Raw genomic sequence first — 27,298 nt, forward strand, 5'->3', positions numbered from 1 at the left:
CCCTGCCTTTTGTCCCTTCATGCCCTCCATAGCACCCAGTCAGATTTGAAGTCTCGCTTGATATTTACTGGTTCAAAGATTCGATATGCAGTTAATCAGACTGCTGTTTGTTCTGTTGGTCTGGCATTTAGTCTGAAGACAGCTATGTCCGCTTCCTTTTTTTTTCCATCTCAAATCCTCTTCTTGTGTGTCTGACTTTTTCACCATAACTGTGAAAAATGCAGATGTAGAAACACTGGTAATGTGTTCACAGTCATATCTGAAATACAGTACATATTGTGAGTTATCTTTTTGTTTTATTCTAAGGCTGGCTACATAACAGACAATTTCTACTGATTTCTACAGTTTCTACTGATTTTTATCATTATAGTCCTCAAAATGCAGACACTGCAGTATTTGGCCAGACCGTGCCCCTGGTGTTTATGGTAACAATTTTTCATGGCAACTCCTGAAACACGGGTTGACCTGTAATCAAACATGACTTCAGAAGAAAGACAAAAAATGAGGATTATCTATGACTGTGGTAACACAGCTGTGAAGCAGAACAATTTAGTCATTGTCTCACAGCAGTCACACTCTCAAAAACTTAGTGGCAACACATCCTCAACTAGACGTAAACATGTAGGTATTAATTTGTTTGTATTCTCTTTCATCACAGCCTATAGACCTGCTGCCAGTGTTGTTCACCCGTTAGTGAATCCATTGTATTAAGTCCCTTTGTCACCTTATTTAAACAGGCTTAATAGAGTCAATAATCATTTCAACCAAGCTTGGTAGCACTTTATTTTAATGGCCCTAAGTGCAATAAGTTTGCATTCTGCAAATTAATAACTCAGAAATATGGTATGTAAAGAAAATATTTACCCATTGATATTCTGTATTGATGATAACAATAATGTTGTGGCAATTCTCTGGTAATTAGGTAGGATTTCACCCTTACCCCTTAACCCTAACCCTTGTAATATTTTGGCATTTTTTTCTGGTAATTAGGTGGCATTCAACCCTAACACTCTTAATATTGTGGCAGTCCTCTGGTGATAAGATGGTATTTTACCTTAACTCTATAACCAACCCTCATAGTATCGAGGCAGTTCTCTGGTAATTAGATGTTATTTGGCACTGATTTAGCCCCCTTGCTTCCTAATAATGTAGCAGTTCTCTGTAACTATTTTAACAAGTCATTTCTTAGAAATAAGATGGTAATTGTTACCCACGCCAATGAAATCGTCAGGGGGTTATGGAAAGAGTTCTGTATCTTTGTTTGTTTGTTTGTGTACAAGATAACTCGAGAACGGAAAGGCAGATCTTCACCAAACTTTCAGGGAATATTGGAATCGTGACAGGGAAGAATCGATTAGATTTTGGTGACGATCCGCTCACCCATTCAGTTTTTCTCGGACTTAGAAATTTTGAACACCGTGGTAACCAATGGGAGCGTGAGTTCCTCGGTGGTGCTGCTTAGGCGTGGGTCTGCCACCTCAGACGGCCATTCTAGTTTTATATAAGTTTCTTGATGATACCCAGGTAATTTGATTTCTTTGGCCACCAAAATTTTAGTGAGTCCTTCTTGAGTATTTTTAAAGTAATTTGACTTCAGGGGTTAAGGGGTTAGGGTAAGGGTTAGAAGAGGTAGAGTTGGGGTAAAATACCACCTAATTATAATAGAACTGCCACAACATTATGAGGAATTACTTGATAATTAATACATTAATACTTGGTAAATACTTCCTTAATATTACAGAGTTTACTACAGAACTTTTATGTTGGCATGTGTGTTGTTACTTTAATTTCCACATGGTCAGGTTTTATTTCTCGGTATTTCACTTAGCTGGGGGCAGTTTTATGTCCTCTGCCATATTTGAGACTGTAAACATGTGGAACATCCTGTTGGTGCCACGTCTCAGTCTATTCACTCTCATTGGTTGTTGTTCTGTCTGAGACAGCCTGTTCTGGAACATCAAACATGTTAGATGTTTATGATTTCAGATTTGGGGGGTTTCCAGTTCAATTGGTAAGATAACTGTATTGAAACCACACACTTAAGGATTCTTTGGATAATCTTTTTTGGCAAGCCATGAATCAGGACACGCTCCTTGATTGTTGGTAGATTCAGCCATCTCTCAGCCAAACACCTTTTAAATCATTAAGAAAACATGGCCAGGTGTTACTTTAGATTCTGCTTCATTTCATGTTCTCTGTTTCTGATTGATAAAATGAAAGATACCTTACAGAAGGATGTCTCCCTTTTGTGTCTATGCATGAGTTTTTATGACCTGGCTAGTCAACTACAGGAATTGCACAACATTTTTTAATGCAGGCTGTTTCAAGGCAGAAATATTGATTCTTCTCTTCAAGCCTTTATTACTCTGGACTCTCTATCTCTCTGCTAGACTTCTTCACCTTCCTGGAAAAACCTAAAAGAATTCAAAGCCATGAAATAAATGATTGCAGCTACTTTTCACTGATGAAACACTGAAAGAGCTGTTTACTTTCTATCTATCCTGAGCGTTTAAAAAACACTTTTGCTCCTGTGACAATTGCGAGCATAAATCTCACTGTTGTAAAGAAATAAATGCCCCTTCAGAGGTGTTAATGTCACTGAGTAGAAAAAGGACAGCGGTGTTTGGGGGACGATGGACACAATATGGAGTTGATCTTTGCAAGCTGAGGTCAGGTTAACAGGTAATAGAAATTTAATCTGATCTATTGAACGTATAAATCGAGCCAAAAGGACACAGGCTCTGGTCCCGCTAGATTTCTATCCCTTCCTCTGCCTCTATCCCTCTCTTTCTCCCTTTTCAATTATTCATACCCTGGTTTCAACACATGCCTGCAGAGATCCTCCGGATATTCTGTCATCTGACATTGCCCGCTGTTTGTCTGGCTGCTCTCTCACCTCCCTCCCTCCTCTCTCTGTTTCCTCACCCTCTGTCCTAAAATTGGTTCAAACTCTCAAGTACACACAAGAGCTGTTATTGTTGATGAACAACACTTAAAGAACATAAATAAAACTCATTTTCCTCAACTGACACTACACAAGTTAGGCTTATTTAAAACATTATTGATTAAAAATCTTTTCTTTAAAAATGTTTAAAAAGTAAAATTATTGACAGAATATCCTTTGTTATAGTTTTGAAACAAAAATGACTAACTAGTCCTTGATGGTTAGCCTTTATGGCTGCACTACTTATGTTCTTTATAAATGTAGAAAGCCTTTTTTCAACCATAGACTATTAATAGCTTTATTTAACTGACACATGCCAGAGATGTTTGCTGCTCTAATACAAAATATTATGCTCTTTGTTATTGCATACATGGGACCACTGAGCACTGCCTCTTATCTTTTTAGAATTTGGTTTGAACTTTGGTTTGGACTTGTTAGCAGTTATCACACCAGAAAAGGACTCTCAACAGAAACAGTGTCAGCCACTGTGGATTATATTGGTGAAGGACAGATAGACAAACATCTTTGAGAAGTCTGGCTTTTACTTGAGTAAAAGTCCCTCACATAGCCCCCTCAGTACCATCAACAGAACGCAAAATCATCGTCCATTGGAAAGTTAAGCTGTGATCATCATATTTTATTTTCAACTGACAAATAACCACTCTTATCAAAGCAACAAATAATTGAAAATTAATTTTATTTATTTATGCTGCAGCCTTTTTCAAAATTTAAACCCCATTTTCTTAAAACAGAATGGCCCATTTACTGATATTGTTACCTCGGCTAAGGAGGTTATGTAATCGGCAGAGTTTGTTTGTTTGATAGCAACATAACTCAAAAATTTCGGGACGGCTTTTGATAAAATTTTCAGGAAATGTCACAAATGGCTTAAGGAATAACTGATTAGATTTTAGGAGTGATCTGGATCACCGTCCGGATCCAGGAATTTTTTAAAGGATTCTGTACTATTGAGAGATAGGGGCGGAAGTCTGGGCTCTCCGAGTGCTTTTCTGGCTAATAATGTGGCCATGTTAAGCCATGATGTGCACAAATGTCAGGATGCCAGAAAGTAAAATAGAAGAAACTGGGACAACTTGCCATAATTAAAGGGTTAAAATTGGTTAAAGCTGGAAATATATAGGGCATTAAGAAATGGCAAAAATTTGCAGAAAGTGGCCAAAAAAAATTTGAAAAAAAAAAGGTTAACATGCAAAAAAGTGACAAACCTGGGCAAAACAGTTGCAAAAATGGGTTAAATGTAGCAAAAAAGAGTGGATCAATGGATGACAAGTTGCAGAAAAACTGGCAAAATGAGTGGAAAAGCAGTAAAAATGGGATAAAAGTGACAAAAACAAGTGGTAAAATTGGTGACAAGTGGCAAAAAATGGGTTCACATCATCATAAAAGGTGATAAAATGGGCACTAAGCAGCAAGAAAATGGGCTTAAAGTGACAAAAAGTAGTGGAAAAAAATTGTTTGAAATAGTGAACAATAACATTGAATAATAGCATAACACACCTTTCAGCCCCTAAATCAGGTAACTTTTAACCAGGACTAATCACCGATGCTACTGATCCAACACACACCAGTATCATCAATAAATCACAACTGGGGAGGGCCCATTCTCTGGAGTAGTTCAGGGGCCCAGCCAATGCTGTGGGCAGGCATGCATACATCTATTTGTCACTGAGCAAAGTAAAATGAAACTCTCACCTCAGTCTGACAAGCAGATAGGAAGGCAGATCCAACATTTTTGGAAGATGTGGATAGGGTACCTGAGACACTGAGTCATTTAGGGATCTTGTTCACATATACAGTGGGTATTTACCCTTTCTAAAATTCCCTCAGATAATCGTATCTACCCTTACCTTAAGCACTAAAGCAGGGGTTAAGAAAATAAAACTTAAGTTACAAACCAGAATTCAAAATAAATTTCAACTAAACTGACACTGAAAACAAAAGTCAAACCAAGATTAACAAAAGAAAATGTGTATAGCTGTGATACACAGAGTTATAATCTTTTTTTTAACCGTGTCAGGTCAAAGAGGAGCTTATTCTGTCTCTTATGTATCTGCTCTCAGCAGCAGCTACACTGGCCTTCTCCTGCTCATCTCTACATCCATTTCTGTGCCAGCACATAAGTGGAGCTCTGCTCCTTCACTCTCCCGAGACCGTGCTAGTGCCGGGGCCTGATTTTGTACTGGGGAGTTTGCCAGAGAGCCATGGACACACACGTGTGAAAGCACAACTACAGTGTGATACACATGCACACACACTGCCACCTGCTCTACTTGGATGGCTCTCTCATGAAGCCATTGGAGCAGAGTGGAGACTGAGTGGAGGTTGAGAGGGAAGGCCTGCTGTGCTCAGGCCGTCATTGCTCTGTTGGAGTATAGGTGAGAAGGTGAGAAGGAGAGATACTGATACACAAATGCGACAAACTTTCATCTACCTCAGGTTGATCAAATAATGATGAAATTGACCATATTTCAATAGATTTTTTTTAAAGCACACTGATTCTGTATGCCCTCATATATGTGAAAAGGATCTTAGATTCTTTGAAGTCAGAAAAAGTTTTTTACAAGAGAGAACAGAAAGACTTGAATCAAGGTTATCTAGCTTTCAACAGAGCTTTCAAATACACCATATTTGGTAGCTTGATTAGATTTGATAATTCAGGCAAATATATTTAATATATGTGGAGCAGTGGTGGGTGGTATCAATACCAGTAAAAACCAGTATTAATACTGTCACTATCATTTCCGACATTAAATGTATTCGTGCAGCACTGTTATCATCCTTTTAAACATAGGCGATGTGCACACAGGTGGCATAACTGATGCCGCTGTTAGCTCATACTACCAGCTACAGTTTATGGGTAAATAAAAATAGTCCCATCATCAGCATGTTTCACTCAGTCACCAAAGAAAAGTCAGGTAAACTAACTAAATGTTGCCATGTTGGTCAGTGTAATTAACTCCAGCACACGAATCGACTATAAAGTATGTTTGCTGCTCTCCAAGTTTGATGTCTGTGAGTATCAGTGGTGTAGTGTGTGTGCAGAGGAGGGCATACTCTTAATTTATATTCTCTTGTGGGTATACTCTTCATTTTAAAGTGGAAATACTAAATGGTGAATATGAAGTGAGTGTGCTCACTTTGCACAGCGTCTCTGTCAGCCTGCAGGGGGGCTTTTAAAGCAAGCTGTGTGCTGCAACGAAGCGACTCAGTCAACCTTAAATTCAACTAGATGCATGGTTTTTCCTTCACCACTCTGTCATGGTAGCAGATCCTATAAGTTTCCGTTTTTGTCAATTAGAATGGCTTTCACTGTCTCCGCTGCATTGCGTCTCTGCTCTGTCACGGTTCTGGTAGCCTGGAGCCCTCAGCAGCAGACCACTGTGCATTAATTTAGCTCGGAGAAGATCCAGCGGGACAGGAAGTCTCACCAAAACAAAATTAGAATAGTTGCATGATTTTAGAATAAAATACTAGATCTGATACACTGAACTGCATCAACAAAATGTCATAATGGGGTGTAGCTGAGCCTAGAGTCAACAGGTAAGAGGGACAAGAAGATTCTGTAAAGTTTATCTTAATCGTTATTCTCAAACAAATTAAAGTAAACCGATTAAACACATTTATTTATAAATAGGTTACTTACCCATGGTAGAAGCACAAAAATCCAAATGACAGGACTAAAAAGAAACAAATTCAAACAAGTCCACTCTTTTCCAACTCTTGCAGTTTGAAATAACAGATTCATGTGTGTTTATGATTTTATTGCACTTCATTAATATCTTCCTACATGACCAGGCGTGATCACACTTGTCCGCTGTTGGGCCGTCTTCTCTCTGACATGTACGACTTTTCAGCAAAAATGTTTGCGCCCAGGCAAATCATGTATTCTGAGTGGAGTGACTTTATGAGATTTTTAAATCCTGGCTTTTCACCAACACTGGGCTTGTATCTTTAGCGGTGTGTTGTGTTACTGCCACCGTTATCTCGGCGTCATCTTGCGTTGTATTTTAACGAATATTGCGTGTGTTCGACCTCTTCCTTTTTTAATTTGAAAGGCTGCTAGACGACAGATCCAGCTCTGTTTCTCGTTATCCGTCTCTGAACGCAGCTAACTCTCCACTAACTCGCCATGCTGCTCTGTTTACCTTCTTCTTGCTTGCTTCTCTCCGCTGATACAAAAATGCACACTTGCAGAGAGTTTTCTGAATGGGCGGGGGAGTGACCTCTCTGCTGTAAGAGATGCATTCAGTGACAATGGGGAAAGCAAAACTCCAGCGTGAAATGCACACTGACGCCTCAAAACTTCCACATAATTCATGCACGATGTTCACGATATAGCCGTTTTATACATCATGCGTGGCAAAAGCCGCAATACATCGAGTATACTTGATATATCACCCAGCCCTAGTTCCAAACACTCAATGGCTGTTAAGCCAATGATGAATTCACAGACAGATTTAAGACATTTTTTTCTGATCTTATGCTCATGCAAGCTGACTATGCCAGAGAGGGAGAGAATGAGGGTTGAACCACCTGAATACCGTTTAAATGTGTTATCTTTTATAATTTTGTAATACCACAATATGATACAGTTACTGCAAAGTACAAAAAACATATTCATTTTAGGCCATATCTCACCTAGCTCTAATGTGAAGATAAACAAACTGTAATGTTTCTTCCAGGCAGAATTATCTTGCTATATTATTGTTTCCTAACTCATTCTTTATTATTAATCAGCAAAAAGCAGACCACAGGCAATAAAGCTGTCCCACTGTTTTATGCAAACACACTCTCCAGCCCCACTCTGTTTTCAGCAAAGCTGATGTAATCCAGACCTGAAATCTGCAAACTCTCCATGCACCAAGTATCATATTACTCTTGTTTTCATTACAACGGCCTCAGACCGTGATTCTGCTTTTCTCTGTTTTTGCATCTTCTCTTTGCATTTCAGATTCTTTTCAGTCCCCCCTCAAATCCTCTCATCCCTTCTCCTCTCCTCCCATGACCCTTTGCCAGTCCTCCTGGGATTCTCTCAGTTGCCAGCAGTAGTTTTTAATGATTTTGCCCGCAGGTTAAGATCAACCAGAGAAATACAGCTATCATTTTCTCCAGAATAAGAACTCTCACCCCTTCACCGCCTCTGCAAACCGTGTGAGTGTGAGTTTGATTTAAAGTGCATGTGAGAGTGTACGCTGTGCACAAACACTTAGAATTGATTGGTGTATACCTTACTGGAAATGTTGTCAAGTACCTTTAATCATTTTAATCATTTGCAACAATGAATTAATGTCAACCTTTAAAGCTGTCAGAAAGATTCTAGAAAGATAAGTGCTGTTGTTGATGATCATCAACTATAACTCCCATTTTCTCTCTTTTTTCTGTAGTTAATCCCACCCTTCTCTTCCTCTTTCTCTGCTGCTCAGGTATGACAGCAGAACTGCAGCACGTACTGCAAATACATAACTATTAGCACTACAAGCTTCACTGCATCCCAAACCACTCAGTGACAAAGTCCAAAATCAATCAGCTTAATTATATCTTTCTCAGAAACACCTCTAATCTCTCCAAAAGTTTGGTCTCTCAGGGCTTTGTTCAGTAACAAGCTGTAGCAGTTTAATAAGGTTGACTGTCGAAAAGTGCTGTTCAGGAGGTGTAGATGTTCTAGCAGTTTGGTCACCAACCTTGAACAGAGGCTTGTTTCCTAAAGCAGGCTGCCCAGGTTCAGGTCCAACCAAGTCTCTTTTCCTGTATGTCATTCTCCATTCTGCTTGGAATAAAAGGTATTATGTGTTTATAGTGCATGTCTTTGCATCTTGTCTTGACTTCCACCTTTCTTTCTCTCTCACTCCAGACATTGATGACTGTCAGTCTAATCCGTGCCAGAATGGAGGAACCTGCATCGATGAGATCAACTCCTTTGTCTGTGTTTGTCTGCCCAGCTACGCAGGAGCTACCTGTGAGAGAGGTAATTCAGGGAGAATAATCCAGGGTGTGCTTTGATACACACAGAAGTTAAATTGGATTATTGCATTTATTTGATATTGTTCTTTGTCTATTATCAATATACATTTGCTAACATGCATTTTCTTCTTATTAAACCTCAAACACCATAAAATCTGGAATATGAGTCACACAGTCTGTTTAAAAATCTCTCAAGGGGAAAAAGGTTTTAACTGTCCTCTTGTGCGACACTTTCCATTTTGTTTGGTGAAGTCCACAGTGTGCTGTTTCCTTGCAGCGTTGCTCGTACATATTAAAGCATGCTCTGAGCAGTAAAGCAGAAGCAGCCTGTGTACACAATGACTGGAGATGAAATTTCAGTCTAGTTAGGTCTCCTGCAGCATGTGACAGTTGTAACTGTGAGCATATCAGACATTGGCAAAAATTTTCAAATGTGAAGCTCCTTTAAAATCAACCAGTGCATGAAGGTGGGAGGAGAAATATTTAGAGGTTCCAGTCTCACAAACTCTGATATCAGCCTTCAGCACTGCATGCAGTGTACATCCTAGAGAGAGTTGTTTTCCTTTTCATGCCTCTGTGCTGATGATGGCCAGGACTGGATGCATAATATTTCAGGCTGTTGGTCCATCTGGGTCCATTTTTGGTCATGCAGTATCTCCAGAATGTTTAGAGGGATTTTCTTCAAACTTTGATGCAAGGATGAACTGACTCAGTTTTGAAGGTCAAAGGTCAAGGCCAGTTGACCTCATGTTCATCCCTTTCTTGTAAACCTGGCATCTTGAGAATGAATTTGGTTGTTTTCTTTAAACTTAAAGAACTTAAACTTAAGACCTCATACCTAGTATTTGAGCTGTGTGCTTCAGCTGTGAAAAGTACAATTTGAAACAGATGCCACTCAGCCAGTGTGACGGTATTTGTCAGTGTGACATCAGTTTGATATGCACAGAGGGATCTGAACCAAGACATGAGCACTGGATTAGAACTCATTTGTTCCACGAAGGTGTCCATCCATTTAAGCGTTGTGCACTTGGTCACCCTCTGGCAAAAGTAATCAGCTCTGGCTGTTTCTTTTGCTTTGTGTGTTTCTTAGGTGTACATCTTGTGAATGCACAGCCTCAGGTACAGGTAGATCCAGTTAGCTGCTGGCTGCTAGGTCGTTACTATGGAGATGCAGTCTGTGAGTCAGGGATTTGAAGTTCTCAAGGATGGCATCCATGGATACAAAGAAAGTATATGGGTTACAGTTGTAAAGTATTTTTGCTGCTAGTGAAGCAGTTTGTTGACACACAGGAGGATTTTTTATTTGTAACAAAATGCAATAAAATGTATATTGCTTATAAATTTGAATTACTGTCATGCACATCACTGAATGGATATTTGTAAAGGACAAAAACAGAGTCAGTTGTTTCTCTCAGCACTAAGACTGACTGTCAAGCCTGTCCTGCTGTTTTCTTGTCTTGTTGTTTAGTAAGCGGAAGCAGAATCCAAATCTTTGTCAGCTCGCCTGAAGGGAAAAGTGACAGAGAAAGCATCAGCGAGATTCTTCTTATAAGCCTTTTACCCTAGGTCTGTCGTTTTTCTTAGTCTTCTCTGGTGTGAAAAACATCATACTGAGTACTTGTGGAAGTGTAATTGTTACTTTATTATTCCCCACTGCAGAAACCACTACTTTGTGATTTTTCTCCTTCACCATCTTTCCGCTGTCATCCTCTGCACTTTTCACATCTTTTAATGTCTCCCATCTCTGGCATTCTTTGGAAGGATCTCTCACACTATGAGTGTTTTATTGTGCATCTGTGTTTGGGCTCAGGCAGCATCTGATGTTCTGCACTGACAATTTGTTTGTAGAAATACAGATGCATTTAAAAAAAAAAAAAATGAAATGACGTGTAAGCGTTAATTTTTTTCCATTGATTTACTTAAAAACCTTTTTTAAATTCTAGATTCATCTCAAACAAAGTAAAACATTTCTAGACTTCTTTTGGTTTAATCTTGAGGATTACAGTTTACAGCTCTCAAAGATCTAAATTCCACTATCTCAATAAATTAGAATATGTTTAAAGATTCCAATTAGAAAAAGATGTCCTGAGCCTTTATTCTATTACCCTGGGGCAAAAGAAGCCCCAACCAATTAATAAATGCATAATTTTTCAGCTAGTCAACATTTCTGTATTATAAACCTGGTTTTGGGACTGATGTTTATGATCATTTAAATTTTTTAAGATAGTGGATTTAGACTTTATTGAGCTGTAAGCCATATTCATCAGGATAACAAAAACTTGAGATAATTTACTTTGTATGTAGATGCACCCAGAATAATATGGAGATAACATATGTAAACATATATGACATATATAAATTGGAGGTTCTTGAATGAAGTCACCTCTTTTTTATGATACTCTGATCTTTTAAATCCACCTGTGTGCACAATGCTTTCATTTTTACCTCTAGAGCTGTGAAGCAGGAGAACTTTTTAGCTGATTGACATCTTCACCAACATCTGTTTGTTTCAGGATACTCCTGATTTGCTTTATTATTCTCAAACTTCAATCCCTATTCTAGCTTTAACCCAAAACTCAAGTTTGAATCTGTGAAATGAAAAGGAATAGAAAAAGGAGTCACAAAATCAAAACCACAATGCATATGCCATTTTCTTTAGCACTTTGCTGCCACATTTTAACTGTATTTACCATATGCTCAAACAATTAGTCTAATAACCCCTGTACCTTTCCAAGTGTCAACATCTTGCTCTCATTTATTGAAGCTTGTTTGGTATTTTAAGGCTATGACTCCTAGCAGTGAAATTAATTGGGTGCAGTAACTTTTAATACAAAAAAACATACTTAGACAAGAGCAATAATCCAATCCACAGGACATGAAGGAGCTGTTTTCCCTGTTTCCTAGTAGAACAAATAATCTACAAATTGGAAACAAAGCTTAAGTTCTAAGGCCTTTGTTGCTAATTAATCCCACTGTTTCTGGCTAATGTTTGCTTTCCAATCCAAACTCACCACTGGCATTTCATCCATCTTTTCCTACATCACATTTGCCCTCCTTCAACACTGAAAGCTTAAGTAAATTTTTTCTAGTTTTGCTGGTGATCACTGTAAACAGCTTACATTTACTGCCACACAAAGGAACATGCCAACAAATTTATTATAGAGCTGTAATTACTTTTTCAGAGACTTTTATTTATCAAAAGCTGTTTGTTGTAACCATGTGACTCCTCTTCAGGTCAAATTATTCCAGACTGGACACTTCTCACAATTGAAGCCCAATACACCTGCATGCACAAACTTACTAAAGTAGTGCATAAATTCCCTCCAAAGAGGATGGTGGGTGAATATGGAGCATACAGATACAGAGACTTTATGAACTCTGACACCAACAGAAACAGCAGATCCTTGAAACAGGCAGAAGACGATGGCTTTAAGCCGGCACACTGAGAGGAAAGAGGAGAGCAGAGTGAGGTGAATAACAGCAGACTAAAAGATTCAGACAGAACCAGATGCTGGAGTGACAGTTTGTCACTGCACACTTTTTACCACTATCTCACTAAAACTCATTTCATGTTCTGCCTTTTCTTTCAGCTGCACATGTTCACATGTTAAAGGTGAAGTCAGTGGAGGAAATGAATGAATTCAACCATTCATTAGCTAGAGTTGTAGTTGTACCGGCAGTCCTCTGGTAATCACACCCCTGTAAAACAGTTCTTGTACTGGAACAACCTTTGATTTTCTTCTATGTAGGTAAAACTGTTCATGTGAAAAATATAACTTTTCCCTGTGCTGTATTCAGCTAGCTTCAAGGCTAAAGGCTGTAAAACACATTCAGATCCTGAACCTCAGAAGCACTGTCGGCAGCCCAGTTTTGTTGTCTGTACCATGCTTGCCATGAAGCAACCATGATTTTCTGAAATTGATATTTTTACAACCTTGTTATCAAGGAACGATGGTCTGGCTACTTTGAGGGGTTGTGTTGGGCAAATATTCCCAGTCGTGAGCTCCATATGGATGCGGCAGACGCAGTGAGTGTGGGACTCACCTGTAAGCTATGATCTACTGCCTGACAAGCTGAGGGCTGGGAAAGTACCAGTTGTATGCGGGGTCCAGGCTGAGACTGGTTGTTTAGATCGTTACAGTAAGGCAGGGTAAACTGTAAACTGAATTGCCCTTCAGGGATTAATAAAGTCGTCTGAATCTGAATCTGATACTCAAGGTGGGCTGTAAAACCTCCCTCCTGTGGTTAAATGCTCTCATCTGCTTTGTATGGAGAACAGGCATCATCCCTACTGACTGGAAGAGGGGCATTTTTGTTCCAATCTGGAAGGGAAAGGGTGATGTGAGAGAGTGTAACAGTTACAGGGGTATTACACTTCTCTCGATGCCGGGCAAGGTCCTTGCACAGTCAGGCTACAGTAGACCACATCCTGGCAGTTGGGTTCCTTACTGAACACTTTCAGGGAATTCAGTAGAGGGTTCCTTGCAGCCTATGCTGACTTCCAGAAGGCATTTGAGTAGAGATGCCCTCAGGAGGATGCTCCATGGGATCCTATACTTACTCATCAAGCTGATGTCTGCCCTATATTCTGGTACAGAGTGCTGTGAAGTGTGGCGTTGCCACCGCTGACCTTTTTTTCCAGTTGATTCTGGAGTGAGGCAGGGACACGACTTAGTCCCCTATGCTCTTCAGTTCCCGTATGGACTGGATACTGGGGCAGGTAACAGGGGCAGTGAACTGTGGCATGTCATTTGTTGTCCAGATAACTGATCTAGACTTTGCTGATGATGCTGTGATCCTTGAGGAGACTGTAGATGTCCTTGTGGGGGCTCTCAACGTCTCCTCAGCCAAAACAAAGGTCCAGGCATTTGGGGATGTATTGGATGCTGCCATCAAATCTGCGTCTGTGAATAGAGAGAGAGTGTAGAGCAGTTCACCTACCTTGGCAGCATAGTCCATCGATTCACTGACAAACTTTAACAAGCTGGTATACCTAATAAAGTGATCAGATGTAAAAGTTAAAATTTAAATAAAATGATTAAGCATTTCTTGAATGAGATATACATTTATATTCTACATCACAGAGTAGAAAATTCTCCAGATGTATGCCTCTTACTATGTTCTTGCTTTAAGCCCTGCTTGATCTGGTTTCAGACCTGTTTTTTACAGTCAAAGGTTCTTGTCACTTTTCCATTGTAATGTCATTGCTTTAAGGCCACAGGAGGCCTTTGAAGTCTCACTGGTAAATGAGGTAAGTCACATTAAGCTTATCTCCTCTTAACACTCACTGTTAGACCACAGTACTCTTTACACCTTGGCTTACCCAGGCCGGTTTCCTCTTTGACATCAGCAGCTGGTTTTGTGTTGTTTGTTATTTTCTTGTTCTATATTTATCGTAGTAGTGGGAGGTTGTGTGACTCAGCGTCTGCTCTCAGGTTCACAGAGAGGTTAGGAAGGGGTCTGTAGAGTCCCTAAATTTGCTGTGATATTTATTCATTCTGTCTGCGAATGTCCCCCTACTTAGCTAAAACAGGTGACTAAGCAGAAGTCTCTGCATAAAATATTTTTCTTGAGCATCCTGAGGGTCTTTAGAGGTTATTAATTCTAATTAAGATTATTTTTTTCCAATATGTTGTTGAAAGCATCACATGCTGAGACTGAGTAGAGACCTGGAGCTTCTTGGTTTACTGTAACAAGATTGGTCTCCTCATAGAATTCATAGATTCATGCAGACATTTTTAAATACACAGATATAGATAAAAGTATGTATGCCTAAAGTCTATAACAGGGCAGAGACAATGCAAAATAATAGAAGTCAGGTATGACTCTGCTGCATAAACTGAAGGTTTAATGTTTGCTTACTGTCCTTCTAACTGTCAGGCTGCAGAGATGAGGGAGGTGTCCTCATTCAAGGTGTTTCAGCTGGCAGATTTACTGAAGAAACTGTCACTCTTCTCCAGAGCAAAGGAAATACAGGCAAGAGAAAAAAAAGGAAATGAACAACAGAAGAACAGAAATTTGAGAACATTTGTGACAACAGATGAGTACTTGGACCTGTTACATCAATTACTGTGCTGTCACTGCAAATTCATGGCAACAACAGTTGCCTACATTCATGGAAATATGGTTATGTGTGTGCTTTTCAATGAAAAAGCATACTCTTTTGATTAAGAAGCAAACAGTAGATACTCATATGTTGATGTTTTATGCTGTCCTCACTTACTTGATAAAGTGGATTAGCCTTTTACCTGTTTTCATAGATATATTCTGTCTTCACTTTCACTCCTCCATCAGCATCAATCTGCAAAGCTGATTAGACAAAATGAACCTTCTGGCTGACATCAGTCATTCATGAAGTACTTTGTAGCTATTTTACTACATCCATTACAGTTACCTGTGATAATCACACTATTGAGATGTTCCATTAATCATCAGCTGCACTCATAATAACCACTAATAATTCTACAGCAGATCTCACAGTCTCCTCACACTCTCCTCAGAGCAGTGGTGACTTTATAACATCAGATTCTTCATTATCTGCATCTCTCTCTCGCTGTCACTGTCTTTGTCTCTCTCTCAGGCTTTCTGCCTCTCTCTCTCTGGATAGCTGAAAACTGCCTTTTGCAAACAGTTGACTGGGCTGTCATTTTTCAGAGTCACACTGGGCCTCACACTAGTGTGGGCAGTGAACCAGTACCATCACCAGTAAAGCCTCTGCCCTGGTATGTTTTTTAACAACACTGTTATAACCAGTGTAGATGCTCTGGTTGTGCTGTGATGCACATGTGGCATAGATAATGCAACAATAAGCATAACCTAATCCATTGTGTATGTTATGCTTTGACACTAGAAGCCAGATAACAAGATGAACATCACCTGTTTGTGTCTGTTAATAACAGCAACATGAATCGAGTATTCACTTTGCACAGCATCTCTGTTGGCCTGTCAGGGGCTGTAATAGCGGGGCTCAAGACGAACCATCTTTAACCCAGTGCTGCAGCAACTCGTACTGCACTTACATTACATTAAATCAATGATAAGCATGATACTGCTGACAATTCCTTTGCAATAAAAGTCTTAGATGTGGTGTTCCCTGAGTGTTTTTATTGTGAGAGCATACAAAGGCCTTTTTTGTGATCTTATGCTCAGACATGGCTTTAGTATGTCATAACAAGTTTGTTTAAGTTGGGGGGGGTGTAACCCTTGAATATTGATGTAAATGCATTATCTCTTTTAATTTTGTAAAATGTAAGGGTTAATGCTCGACGAGGTGTCCAATCATCAGAGATTAATGGACGACATGCAGGCCTGAACTGTCTGACGTGCAGTCATCCGATAGAAAGCTTGGTTTTAGCAGACCAGCTCTGTTTAAATAAACAGAATAATACCCCCTTTCTGCACTACAAGGTCACAGAGGTGAGCTGTCCACGCCCTGCAGGTGCTGATTCTCCATTAGACATGTCAATATTTATCGAATGTTATCATATTTTCATGCTGGTTTATCAGTAGCGTTTCCTTTGGCTATACACAGAAATAATTACTTCTTTTGTTTTGTTCTGTTATTTATATCTTCTAACAATAGTTTACAGAAGTTTGAACAGGAGGGAAGTGAGTTTTTCTGTGACACTCACCTCGAAGTGCTAAGATGAGCCTAGAAACAAGATGTACTTTGGATATAGGAGTTAAGACCATCTTAGCGACGCTGTACTCCCTGCTAAGAAAATATGAGCACCTCAAGTTGCTATGGTTACTCCTATTTTAATTTTGAATAGTGTAAAGAATTTTTTAACTACTTGAGAAGTTCCATAGGTGTCCATATATCAGAAGTCAATGGACACCAATCAAACTTCCAGAGCCAATCCAGAATTGAGTATTCACCAAGACCATGGTATGAACAGTTTTTTAGCCTGACTTTGGACCAAATTTGCCCCCCTCTAGTGATTGCAAGGTATGTCTCGAAACAATGCTCGTTGTGAACAATTTTGTCCAAGTCATCCTCATGTGTGTGGTTTTAAAACAATAATTTTACGGTTACCGATCGAATTAAAGCCTACCCAACCTTTAATGGTAAATGTCAAGCATGTTTGATTTTTACGATTCTGGATATTGAGAGGTAGCTGGCCGCAAACATGAGCATATGTTTTGGTTGTTTTTTTTTTTTCTTTTTTTTTTTTTGTCTGTAATGCATGCCGAGACAGCCTACTAAGAATCTGATCATCCTCCATGTTTGTTGCAGTAGAAAAATTACTTGATAATAACCCAATTAATCTGCTGAAGTGTTCAAACAAGTTTTTCTCTCTGAAGTCTGTGGAATTACTAACATCTGAAATACAGCCCCTGTCTGTCCCTCTCTGCGTGTCTGACAGAAGAAAAGCGGGAGGAAGATATCTTTTTGATGAGTTAATATTAGAAGAGGTTGATGTGATGTCAGGCTTTGAGCGTCACTGTCAGTGAGTGGGAGAAGAAAACAGCAAAGACTGGGTTGAAGATCTGAGGGAGAAACACATTTCTTTTTTAAGCTGCTTTTCCTCACATCATTCTCTTTTTTTATCCCTACTTTTCTGTTTATTAAAGCATTTAGCTTGTCCATGTTACAGTATTATTTCAGACCTAAACAGACAGACTCTTCAGCTTTGAGTAAAGACAGTGGTTGGTGTCATAACACTGGCTGTAATCTAGTTTGCACAAGCCTTTTCACATACAATTTCTTGGCCATTTGCCAGTTTGAACTTCACAACAGTCAGTGTGTATTTCAGTAGGAGCATATACTGAACAGTAAGTTGTTTTTGTCATTGTAAGGCTGACTGTGACTCCCCTGTCCCTGTTCCTGTCGATAAACCAAACTGGATCCACTCCCAATGCTATTACAAAGTAGCAGCTGCCATGTGGTTAAATATTTAGAGAAAATAGCTTCTAGGACTGATGACAGAGTGAAAAAGTAAGTTAGCCAGCAGCAGCAGTGAGTGATTTTGTTCCTATAAAATCAGAGATCAAAGTTGTCACATTTTGCTTCCTTAAGTTAATCTACTGCTCTCTCTTAAGAGTGCATGTGCAAAAATATATGAAAGATGAACTCTGGTTTCTGTCTTGTGTCAGAAAGAGGACAAATAATTGGGTCCATGCAACTTTATCAGAGTTAAAAGTAGAAAAACTGGATCATGGTTCACTCCTACAATTTCGAGACAAATCTTGGTCTAGTGTGGTTAGCACTGCCAACACTTTAAAAATTATGATTAGTCAAATGGATTATAAGAAAGTACTTTGTGTCAGTTTGTCATATTTTTGTGACTGATGTGGATTTATGTTCTCAAATCTCCATGGTATGATAAAACTCATTGCATATGTAAAGAAGTGCTTAGAGGGATTTGTAAACATTACTTGATCCAGTTGAGTTGATGTGTGTTTTTGTGTTGGAGCGTATTTAGAAGTTATTATGAGTCAGCCATGAGTCATCAAGACCCATCTACAGTCATATGAGTTTTAGGCATGTAGGGCGCTAAGGATTTGTCGTGGGGTCTGACATGCCACAACCCAGGGTTTTGGGGAGGGGGTGTTCACCCTAATATGCCCGGTGACTGCCAGTTGTTTGCAGACCTGTGGATCATCCACAGGCCTGGTAACCGGACAGTACCCTAACCCCTCCATGCATTGGGCTAAATGTTAACCATGCAGAGCAGATGGATTGGCCAGATTCCATGTCAGGCAAATCCATCTTGTAAAGCTCTTATGAAATGTTTGCGCTAGGTGTGAAAACAGACCTTACCAATCAGCATCATTTTAGGGGAGCGAGGCAGTAGTTATGGACTAGCATTGAGTTGTACTGGCTGCTGCCAGTGTAGCATGTAGCAAGCTCGTAGCTATTGTAAAGAGGCAGTTTCCAAGACAGTCTGGCTGCAGTCTGTTCACCTCTAATGGCTACTATCACAGGCAGATAGCTAAGATCGTAAAAACTCTGAACATATTCGAAATACAATCCTACTATACTTCTGTTTAGAGTTAGGGAGAGGGTTAAGGTAACATTTAGGACACCAAAAGTCGAAAGGCAAAAACTTGCAAAACCCGATTAAAAAATGTTTAATCAGGCCGAGTAAACAATCTGCTTACGGGAAGAAAGCTCGCCGCTCATACAAATATTTTAACGCAGCCAGCTCCATTAGCTGCGTAAGAAACATAGATAATGCAGCTAAGTAGCTAATGTAGCTAAAGCTCACAAAGCAGCTATATAGGCTCTGAAGCTATGTATCTATGATATCTGCGTAGCTAAGTTAGCTTTAGCTATGTTTGCTAACGCTCACATGGCTATAGCTCACTCAGATATAGATGATGGAACAACATAGCTAACATAGCCAAATAAGCTAAAGCTAATCTCACAAAGCAGTTATGTAAGCTACAAAGGTACATTATCTACATAGCTGTGTTTGCTAAAGCTCATGTTTCTAAAGCCAACTTAGCTTTATTGGCTTATTAGTAACTTTAGTTCTGTAGCTAGCATGTTAGCTATAGCTAAAGCTAACAAAGCTAAAGTGAGCCCCTGTTCATGTAACAGGTCTACATAACTCAATCCTGGATTAGACCTCTTACATTTTTCTTAGTTTTGCTCTAGTTATTATACTTTAATCTAATAAAGAGCAAAGAACAGCACTGAAAGCTTTTCAAGATGGAAAAGATGGTTTTCATTTCTCTCTTGGTTGTAGCTACAGTGAAGCAGCAGTTTTATCAGAACCGGGCCACATTTCTTCATTAAACCAAAAGCATGGAACCACACTGAAAGTTTTGTCTTGTCACTTTGATTGGTCTGTAATGAATGTGTTGTCCAATCACCTTCTGAGAATTTTGAAAAGTCCTGACTTCCCCAAACACTTTGTATGGCAGATTTCCCATATGGATGTGAATATATTCCATACAATGGATAGATGACACAGTCTATCTAGCATGTCATGTTAGATAAATATTATTTGAATTATAAAAACTAGTGTCATAGTAGAGTAACTACATTGGAGCAGAGCCACTTCAACAAACAGTTTGAATACCTCGTGCTGTGAAATCAAAATTAAAACATTTCTGCAGAACATTTTATTGATCATATATGAAACCAGAGTGTAAAACTTAATTTTCATCTGACCTTTGGTACTAGCCTAAAAAAATTGCTTGTGACATAAGCCCAGTGGTATAATGGTGCCTGGAGAAGTGTGTTTAACAGCGAAAGGATATAACAAAGTTGCTTCACTTAAGGAGGCAGCCACTATGGCCCATGCATTCATTGTATTCTGTGAAATGGCGTCATTGCACTTTAAAGCTTTGTTCTTCAACTACAAAGTGCATAAAAAAGGGCTTAAGAGTATGAAAAGTACTCAGTCTCACAACACAGTATGAAGGATTCAAGGCCCTTATTTCATATTAGAGTACAGAAAAGTTTTCATAATGGATTCTTCTCCTCTTCTTCTTTCCACAGCTGAAAGTGTGTCTCTGCATACTAAGCAGGGCCCCATACGGCCCAATTTACACCACCCAATTTACTGATGTCGCTTCACATTTGTGGGAGGAAAAGCCGAGGCCTTTTCCCTCATCCAGAGACTGAAGGGTGGGAGGGGTATGGGAGGAATTTGGAGATGGCAAAGCTGGCACACATCAACTTTAAAAACATTTCTTCATTTCAGGATAAACACACATTAATGCATCACCATGTGTGCGCACATAGAAAACTCCCACATTCCACATTTGACTGGTACAGCTCAGAGTCATACAGCAAGCCCAGTCAGATGAGAGGTGGAAGATTAAAGAGATGTGGGGAGCAAAGGAGTGAGAGATGTGGGGTTGGGTGGGGGCGCACACAGCTGACAGAAGTGTAACAGGGTTTCATTACCAAAGCAGCTCTGTGCACTGGAACCTGTTTCTAAGGATTGTTGATGTTTGAATAGATTGAAACACCTTTTCACTGGACTAAGCTGTATCACAACCAGTTAGTCTCTGCTGTGGATTTACAGACACATGAAAGAGAAGATACAGGGAGCACAGGGTAAAAGCAATATGGATATATCTGTAATAATGCAAGGCAGGAGGATTGTGCTTTTGTATGATCATACATGACATCTCCTTAATTATTCTCTTTCTCTCCTGTGCAAGTTATTATTCCATTGCATCTGTAAGCTTAATAAAATGTTTGTTTTTTTTATTTCCATGGATTTTCCATTAACCAATCACTGTTTCTTCCCTGTATTTCCTCTTTCTTATTAGACACTGAGGGCTGCGAGCACACTTGGAGAAAGTTCCACGGTCACTGCTACAGGTACTTCAGCCGGAGACACACCTGGGAGGATGCTGAGAAGGACTGCAGGGAGCACAGTGGACACTTAGCCAGCATCCACAACCTGGCTGAGCACAACTTCATTAGAGGTGGGTGGATATGAAGAGAAAAACGTTGCTTTTTTTACTGTAGCCTGTGTTAGTATTTTCCAAACAGTTTAACTTAAGGTAAATGCAAATGATACCATTGCACATAGCTTAAGCAGTCAGTATACAGTCAATATTACCATTGGAAAATAGGGGCCTATAAAAAGTATTCACCCTTCTAGATGTTTTGCCCCCATATTGATTTTATGAATCAGTCATGGTCAGTATGATTTGGCTTTTTTAGATTAAAAAAATGACCAAAAAACTATTTGTCAAGGGGAAACAGATTCCTACAATGTAATGTCAATTAAATAAAGATATGTAAGATAAAATAAGTGATTGCATAAATGAAGTGATTGACCTCTCTCAACAAAGGTCCAGCCAACTGGTGCTAGTAGTCTCACAGTTAGTGAAATGGGGATCATCTGAGTCCAGTGAATGCTTCTCAAGTGACTGTAGTATAAAGACACCTGTGTCTGGAAAATCAAGTCACTGGTTGATCAGTATTCCTGGCTACCATTACACCATGAAGACAAAAGAACACTCCGAGCAATGCAGAGAAAAGTTGGTTGAAAAGTACAAGTCAGGGGATGGATTAAAGAAAAAAAAATTCCAAGGCACTGGACATCCCCCAGAGTTCAGTTAAAGCCTTCAAGAAATTGGAGGAATATTGTACATGTGTGAATCTGCCTAGATCTAAGAAACATTCTAAGAAACTTATTGACCGTGCAAGAAGGAGACTAGTGAGAGAGGCCACCAAGACACCTATGACTACTCTGAAGGAGTTACAAGCTTCAGTAGCTGAGATGAGAGACTCTGCATATTGCAACTGTTGCTCGGGTTCTTCACCAGTCAAAGCTACAGGATTGTGGCAAAGAGAAAGCCACTGTTGAAGAAAACTCAAATTAAATCTCGACTAGAGTTTACCAAAAGGCATGTGGGAGACTCCATGGTCAAGTGGAAGAAATTTGTTTGGTCTGATGAGAGCAGAATGGTGCTTTTTGGCCATCAGTAAAGATGCTGTTTGGTGAACACCAAACATCACCGTCAAAACACACCATCCCCACTGTGAAGCGTGATAGCATGGTGACATCATCATGCTGTGGGGATGCTTCTCAGCAGCCAGCCCTGAAAGGCTTGTAAAGGTAGAGGTCAATCACACATAAATATGTAGAGAAATAAGTGATTGCATAAACATTTGCTCCCCTTTCAACTCAGTATAGTATAGTTGCTGTAGCTTTTTGCTGTATGCTTTGGGTTATTGTCTTGCTTCTCCAGAGCCATAGTTCCCTTGCAGACTGAATAAGATTGTCCTCCAGGATTTTCCTATATCTCGCCGGGTTCATTTTGCCATTACTTAATAGAAATCTGTTTTCACTTTGACATTAAATACGCATTTTTTGGTCAAAAAAGCCAACATTATATTGACCATGACTGATTTATAAAATCAATAAAAGGGTAAAACATCCAAAGGGGGGAATACTTTTTATAGTCACTGAATCTGTTTAAGGCCACAGGATCATGCCTGCTTAAGAGATGTTATGGGAAGATGCAAACCATGTATCTTAAGGTTCATTTACCAAAAAAAGCTCCTACAAGCTGTTACACCCCACTGTTTTATGACTGTTTCTCTACTGCTACATCCATTCTCTGTCATAGCAGCTCTTGTCTCATGTGTACTTTATAACTCATGTACTCTCAAACTTTTATAATGATAAATACCTCCTGCTCTCAACAGCTCTTAAAAGGATTTAGTGCTGAAAACTCCCTCAGGGGCCACGCCTGTTCAGTATCATAAATGTGAATAACCATTTGTAACAATGAAATGTTGCTATAGGCGCTGACAAATGTCTGTGACAGACCATTTAATATACTGTCATATATTTTAAAGATGTGATTTATCCGGTAAGCAGTGAAAAAAACACCACATCATGGTTTTATTTTTGTGGAGTGTTAAAAATATACATGGACCTGTAAATGTCTATTTATTAAAACTGTGTAAATTATGTTCTACTGTGGATATTTGACATCCTGGAAGTGGCAGCTGGAGCACCGTTCTCCAGGAGGGTGGTAGTTTCTCACAAATGGGCCATATTTTTTTGTTTATCTTGATGCTAGCACATGGAAAATGTTAATAAAGCAGAGCACCGAATTTTTAATACAGAGAACATCTGAATCTACATTTTTAATGCATACCTTACCACCTAACTATATCATCATATTGATTTTTCTCCAGACTTATGTGTATTTCAAACAAATGTTTGAAACATTTTATTCAGTGAACTGTTGGTCGACCATTATTCCTGTGGAGAGTGGAGGGGCAGCACTCTTGCACCCTCTGTTGACTAATTGTTACTGCTTACTTGTTTTTGGAAAGTATTTTTTTGTGAGTCATGTTTAGATTCACCCCTTTGAGCTGCGGCGGGGTCCACCCATCTAGTGTTTTAATCACAGTTATTGATTTTTTTGGCATGGAAGAGCAGTGAGAAAATGTAACCCTTTTAAGTTTAAATGCCCCTTTTTGTTTAATCTCCCCAGCTTGTTTTCATGGACTTTATTATTGGCCACAGAGAGCAGTCTGTACATTATATGGACAAAAGTATTTGGCCACCGGGCAATTACAATAACAGGGACTGTAATGACATTATATTAAAATGTACAGCCTCTACCCTGTTTGGGAGGCTTTCCACAAGATTTTGAGGGTTTCTGTGGGCATTTGTGCCCATTCGTTCTGTAGCCACAAAGTTGGAAGCATAGCATTGTCTTGGTAAAATGTGTTTGTATGGTGAACCATTAAGATTGCTCATCACTGGAGGTAAGGGGTCTAGCCCAAACCCTGAACAGCCATACCATTATCCCTCCTGTATCAAACTTCACAGTTAGAACAATGCAGTCAGACGGGTAATTTCTCCCAGCATCTGTCAAACCCAGACTCACCAATGCCAAGACTCAAGGTCTGCCTTCAGTGGAGATTGTAGTATCCCTAAGCATATCTCTGCTTTTGCACAGTCTGCTTTAACTTTCCGAGCGATAAAAGCAGGTAATAACCTCCCAACCAATCTGACACATTTCACAGACTTCCATATTTTCTCTTAAAAAAGTGAAACGTGGATTTAAGGAATCAGTCTTGTCAGCATTAATCTTGCATCTAAATCACTTTTTCATGACTATGAAAAATGTTATCTGATTTTAATATCTGTATTTTGCTCTCCCTTTGCTATGAAATATGTATTGTGGCTCCATGAATGTGGATGTGTGCATGCAAGTGTGCAGACGATTGATTGGTTCTGAATTTCGTTTTTGTTTTTACCTGCTCAGGGACTACAGAAGGAACTTAGCTAGCAAGCTTAATCTAGTATAAAGCATCTTTTCTCTTTTGTGGCTAATGTGATATTGTACATTGTCCCTGCCACAAATAAACCAAAAAAAACTAAACTACCAAACAGAGAAGTGTGATTCATCACTCCACAGTACGCATTTCCACTGCTCCACATTCAAGTGTCAGTGTGCTTTACATCACTCCATTTGACACTTGGCATTAGACTTGGTGATGCGAGGCTTACATGCAGCTGCTCTGCCGTTGATACCATTTCATGAAGCTCCAGCTGCAGTTTGCCAGCTCACACTGATGCTGGTGGAAGTTCGGAATTCTTTGGCTATGGAATCAGCAGAGCATTGGAAACACACCATGCACCCTTGCAGTCGACCCCGCTCTGTGACTTAACGTGGTCTTCTGCTTCATGGCTTAGTTACTGTTGTTCCCAAACACTTTCACTTTCTAATAATATCCCTTATTAGTGACATTCCCAAGCTCCTCAGAATGACCAATTTTGTACCACAAATGTTTGCAAATGGAGACTGCATGGCTAGGTGTTTGATTGAAACACCTGAATTCAATGATTAACGGGTGTGGCCAAATACTTTTGTCTACACAAAAACAGTGTGTTCCAGGGATGCATCCCCCTATTATTATCCAGTCTTTCTATGGAGACTTTGTCTCCTCATTCTCAGCTTTTCTGCCCCCTGGCAGTCCTCCACTAACATATGAGTTGTATTAAAACCAGATTAACAGCAGAGACATAATGTAATATTAGATCCACCTTCTGTCATAGACAGATGCTTGGACAGTTAATTTCTATCCAGCCAACCATTCTTCTACATGAGCACAGCTTTAAAAAGAGTGTTCAATTACCTTGAAAATAGACATCTCTAATTAGCAATCAGAGCCATTAGGAGGATAAATGGGCCTGGTAATGATATTAGTCAGAAACATCATGATTAAAATGTCATTATATTCCAACACAAGACATAGAGAAAATAACTCAGAGATGATTTCATCTCCAGGACTGAGTCAGACCTCTCATGAAGTTCCTGTTGCACAAAAAACAAGTTACAAGAATGAGCAATACTGATTTTACAAAAACAACCATCTTTTCGATCTGTGTTACACTTTTAATGTGGGATTTAAGAAAGATTGATTTGAAAATATTTACTACTGTTTTATTCTTCTTAAAATGAAGGATACGCATTAAACCAACCAAAGCATTGAACCAAAGACCTGAAGGCCAGGATATTTTGTTTTGGTGAGGGATGTACTGAATATGTACTGAATATACCCTCCTTTAAATCAGTAAAACACAGACTTGAAAGTCAAATATCCATCATGCTTCTCAAGAGTTTTGTTTTTCATCATGTGAGGTTTGACTTGCTCACTTCTAAGTTATATTGTCGTGTTGCCTCACTTCATCAGCAGTGGATTTAATGATATCAGACAGACATCCATGCTAGAAATGGTGTACAGGATTGTGTTAAATTCAGCAATGTTATTTATAGAAATGCTTAACTATTTGTTTTTCATTTTCCCTGCATATCCTCTCACTAAGGTTTAAGTCATGACAACACCTGGATTGGATTAAATGATCGCACAGTGGAGGACGACTTTCAGTGGACTGACAAGACAGACATGGTGAGGAGCCAGCTGTGTGTGTTTTTCTCTCCTTGAGCTGTTGACCTCAGTGGAGTTTAAGATCCAAGAGAAGCTATATTTATTTTAGAAATGGTCAGCACTACAACTGGAAACCCCCCTGGCAAACAGCTTGCTTTAAAATGAGATATTTATGCATGATCTTTGCATACTTTTTGTTTTCAGCCATGGTTTACCCTTTCACTTCTACCACTCTTGAGATCTTCAGTAATCGGTAGTTTTTTCACCAATACAGCTTTTTCATCAGAAAAATAACTACTTTTCATCCATATATGATTTACTCTATATAGTTTTTTTTTTTCAGATTCGCTAAAATAATAGACAAAAAGCTCACATTTAACAGGACATGAAAATAAGAAGACAATTACATGATAAAATGTTGAAAAAAAAATTTCTGCAAAGCTTTTTGTTTTTTAAATTCTGGAACAATAATTGATTGGCGTTTAAAGATACAATCTAAGGATTTTTGCACTGAAATGTCCACATCAATGAAGAAATGTCTACTGTAAATCTAAATCATATATTTAGTGGAGTACTTATATTTTCTCTGATATTTCCAACATATAACGTGGATACATAGCTTACTTAGCTCCTTTGTGTGAGCTTAGCTATAGCTATATTAGCTATGTAGCTCGCAGTTATCTAGCTAAGTCAGCTTTAGCAGCGTGAGCTTTAGCAATGCAAGCTTTAGCAAACATAGTTTAAGCTAACTCAGTAATGAGTATAATGTAGAGACATAGCTTACATAGCTCCTTTGTTTGAGCTTACATTTAGCTATGTTAGCTATGTAATTCAGTCATCTAGCCAAATTAGCTTTAGTATGAGCTTGAGTAACATGAGCTTTAGCAAACATAGTTTAAGCTTACTTAGCAAAGCATATAACTTTGATACATAGCTCTTTTATTTGAGATTAGCTTCAGCTATGTAAGCTACAGCTCAGTTATCTATTTAAGTTAGCTTTAGAACCATAAGCTTTAGCAAACATATTAAAAGCTTAC

At 39.1% G+C, this 27,298-nt stretch overlaps 1 protein-coding gene across 1 annotated transcript in view; it reads left to right on the forward strand.

Moving 5' to 3' along the window:
* Positions 1 to 27,298, forward strand: part of LOC121512822 (neurocan core protein-like) — a 121,584-nt gene that overhangs the window by 90,208 nt on the left and 4,078 nt on the right. Inside the window, exons 11-13 of the mRNA XM_041792302.1 lie at positions 8,817 to 8,930; positions 21,161 to 21,319; positions 26,200 to 26,282. Coding sequence (XP_041648236.1) covers positions 8,817 to 8,930; positions 21,161 to 21,319; positions 26,200 to 26,282 — 356 coding nt within the window. The remainder of the gene's footprint in view (positions 1 to 8,816; positions 8,931 to 21,160; positions 21,320 to 26,199; positions 26,283 to 27,298) is intronic.

The sequence above is a fragment of the Cheilinus undulatus genome, linkage group 7 (assembly GCF_018320785.1).
Source record: "Cheilinus undulatus linkage group 7, ASM1832078v1, whole genome shotgun sequence".
NCBI lineage: Eukaryota > Metazoa > Chordata > Actinopteri > Labriformes > Labridae > Cheilinus > Cheilinus undulatus.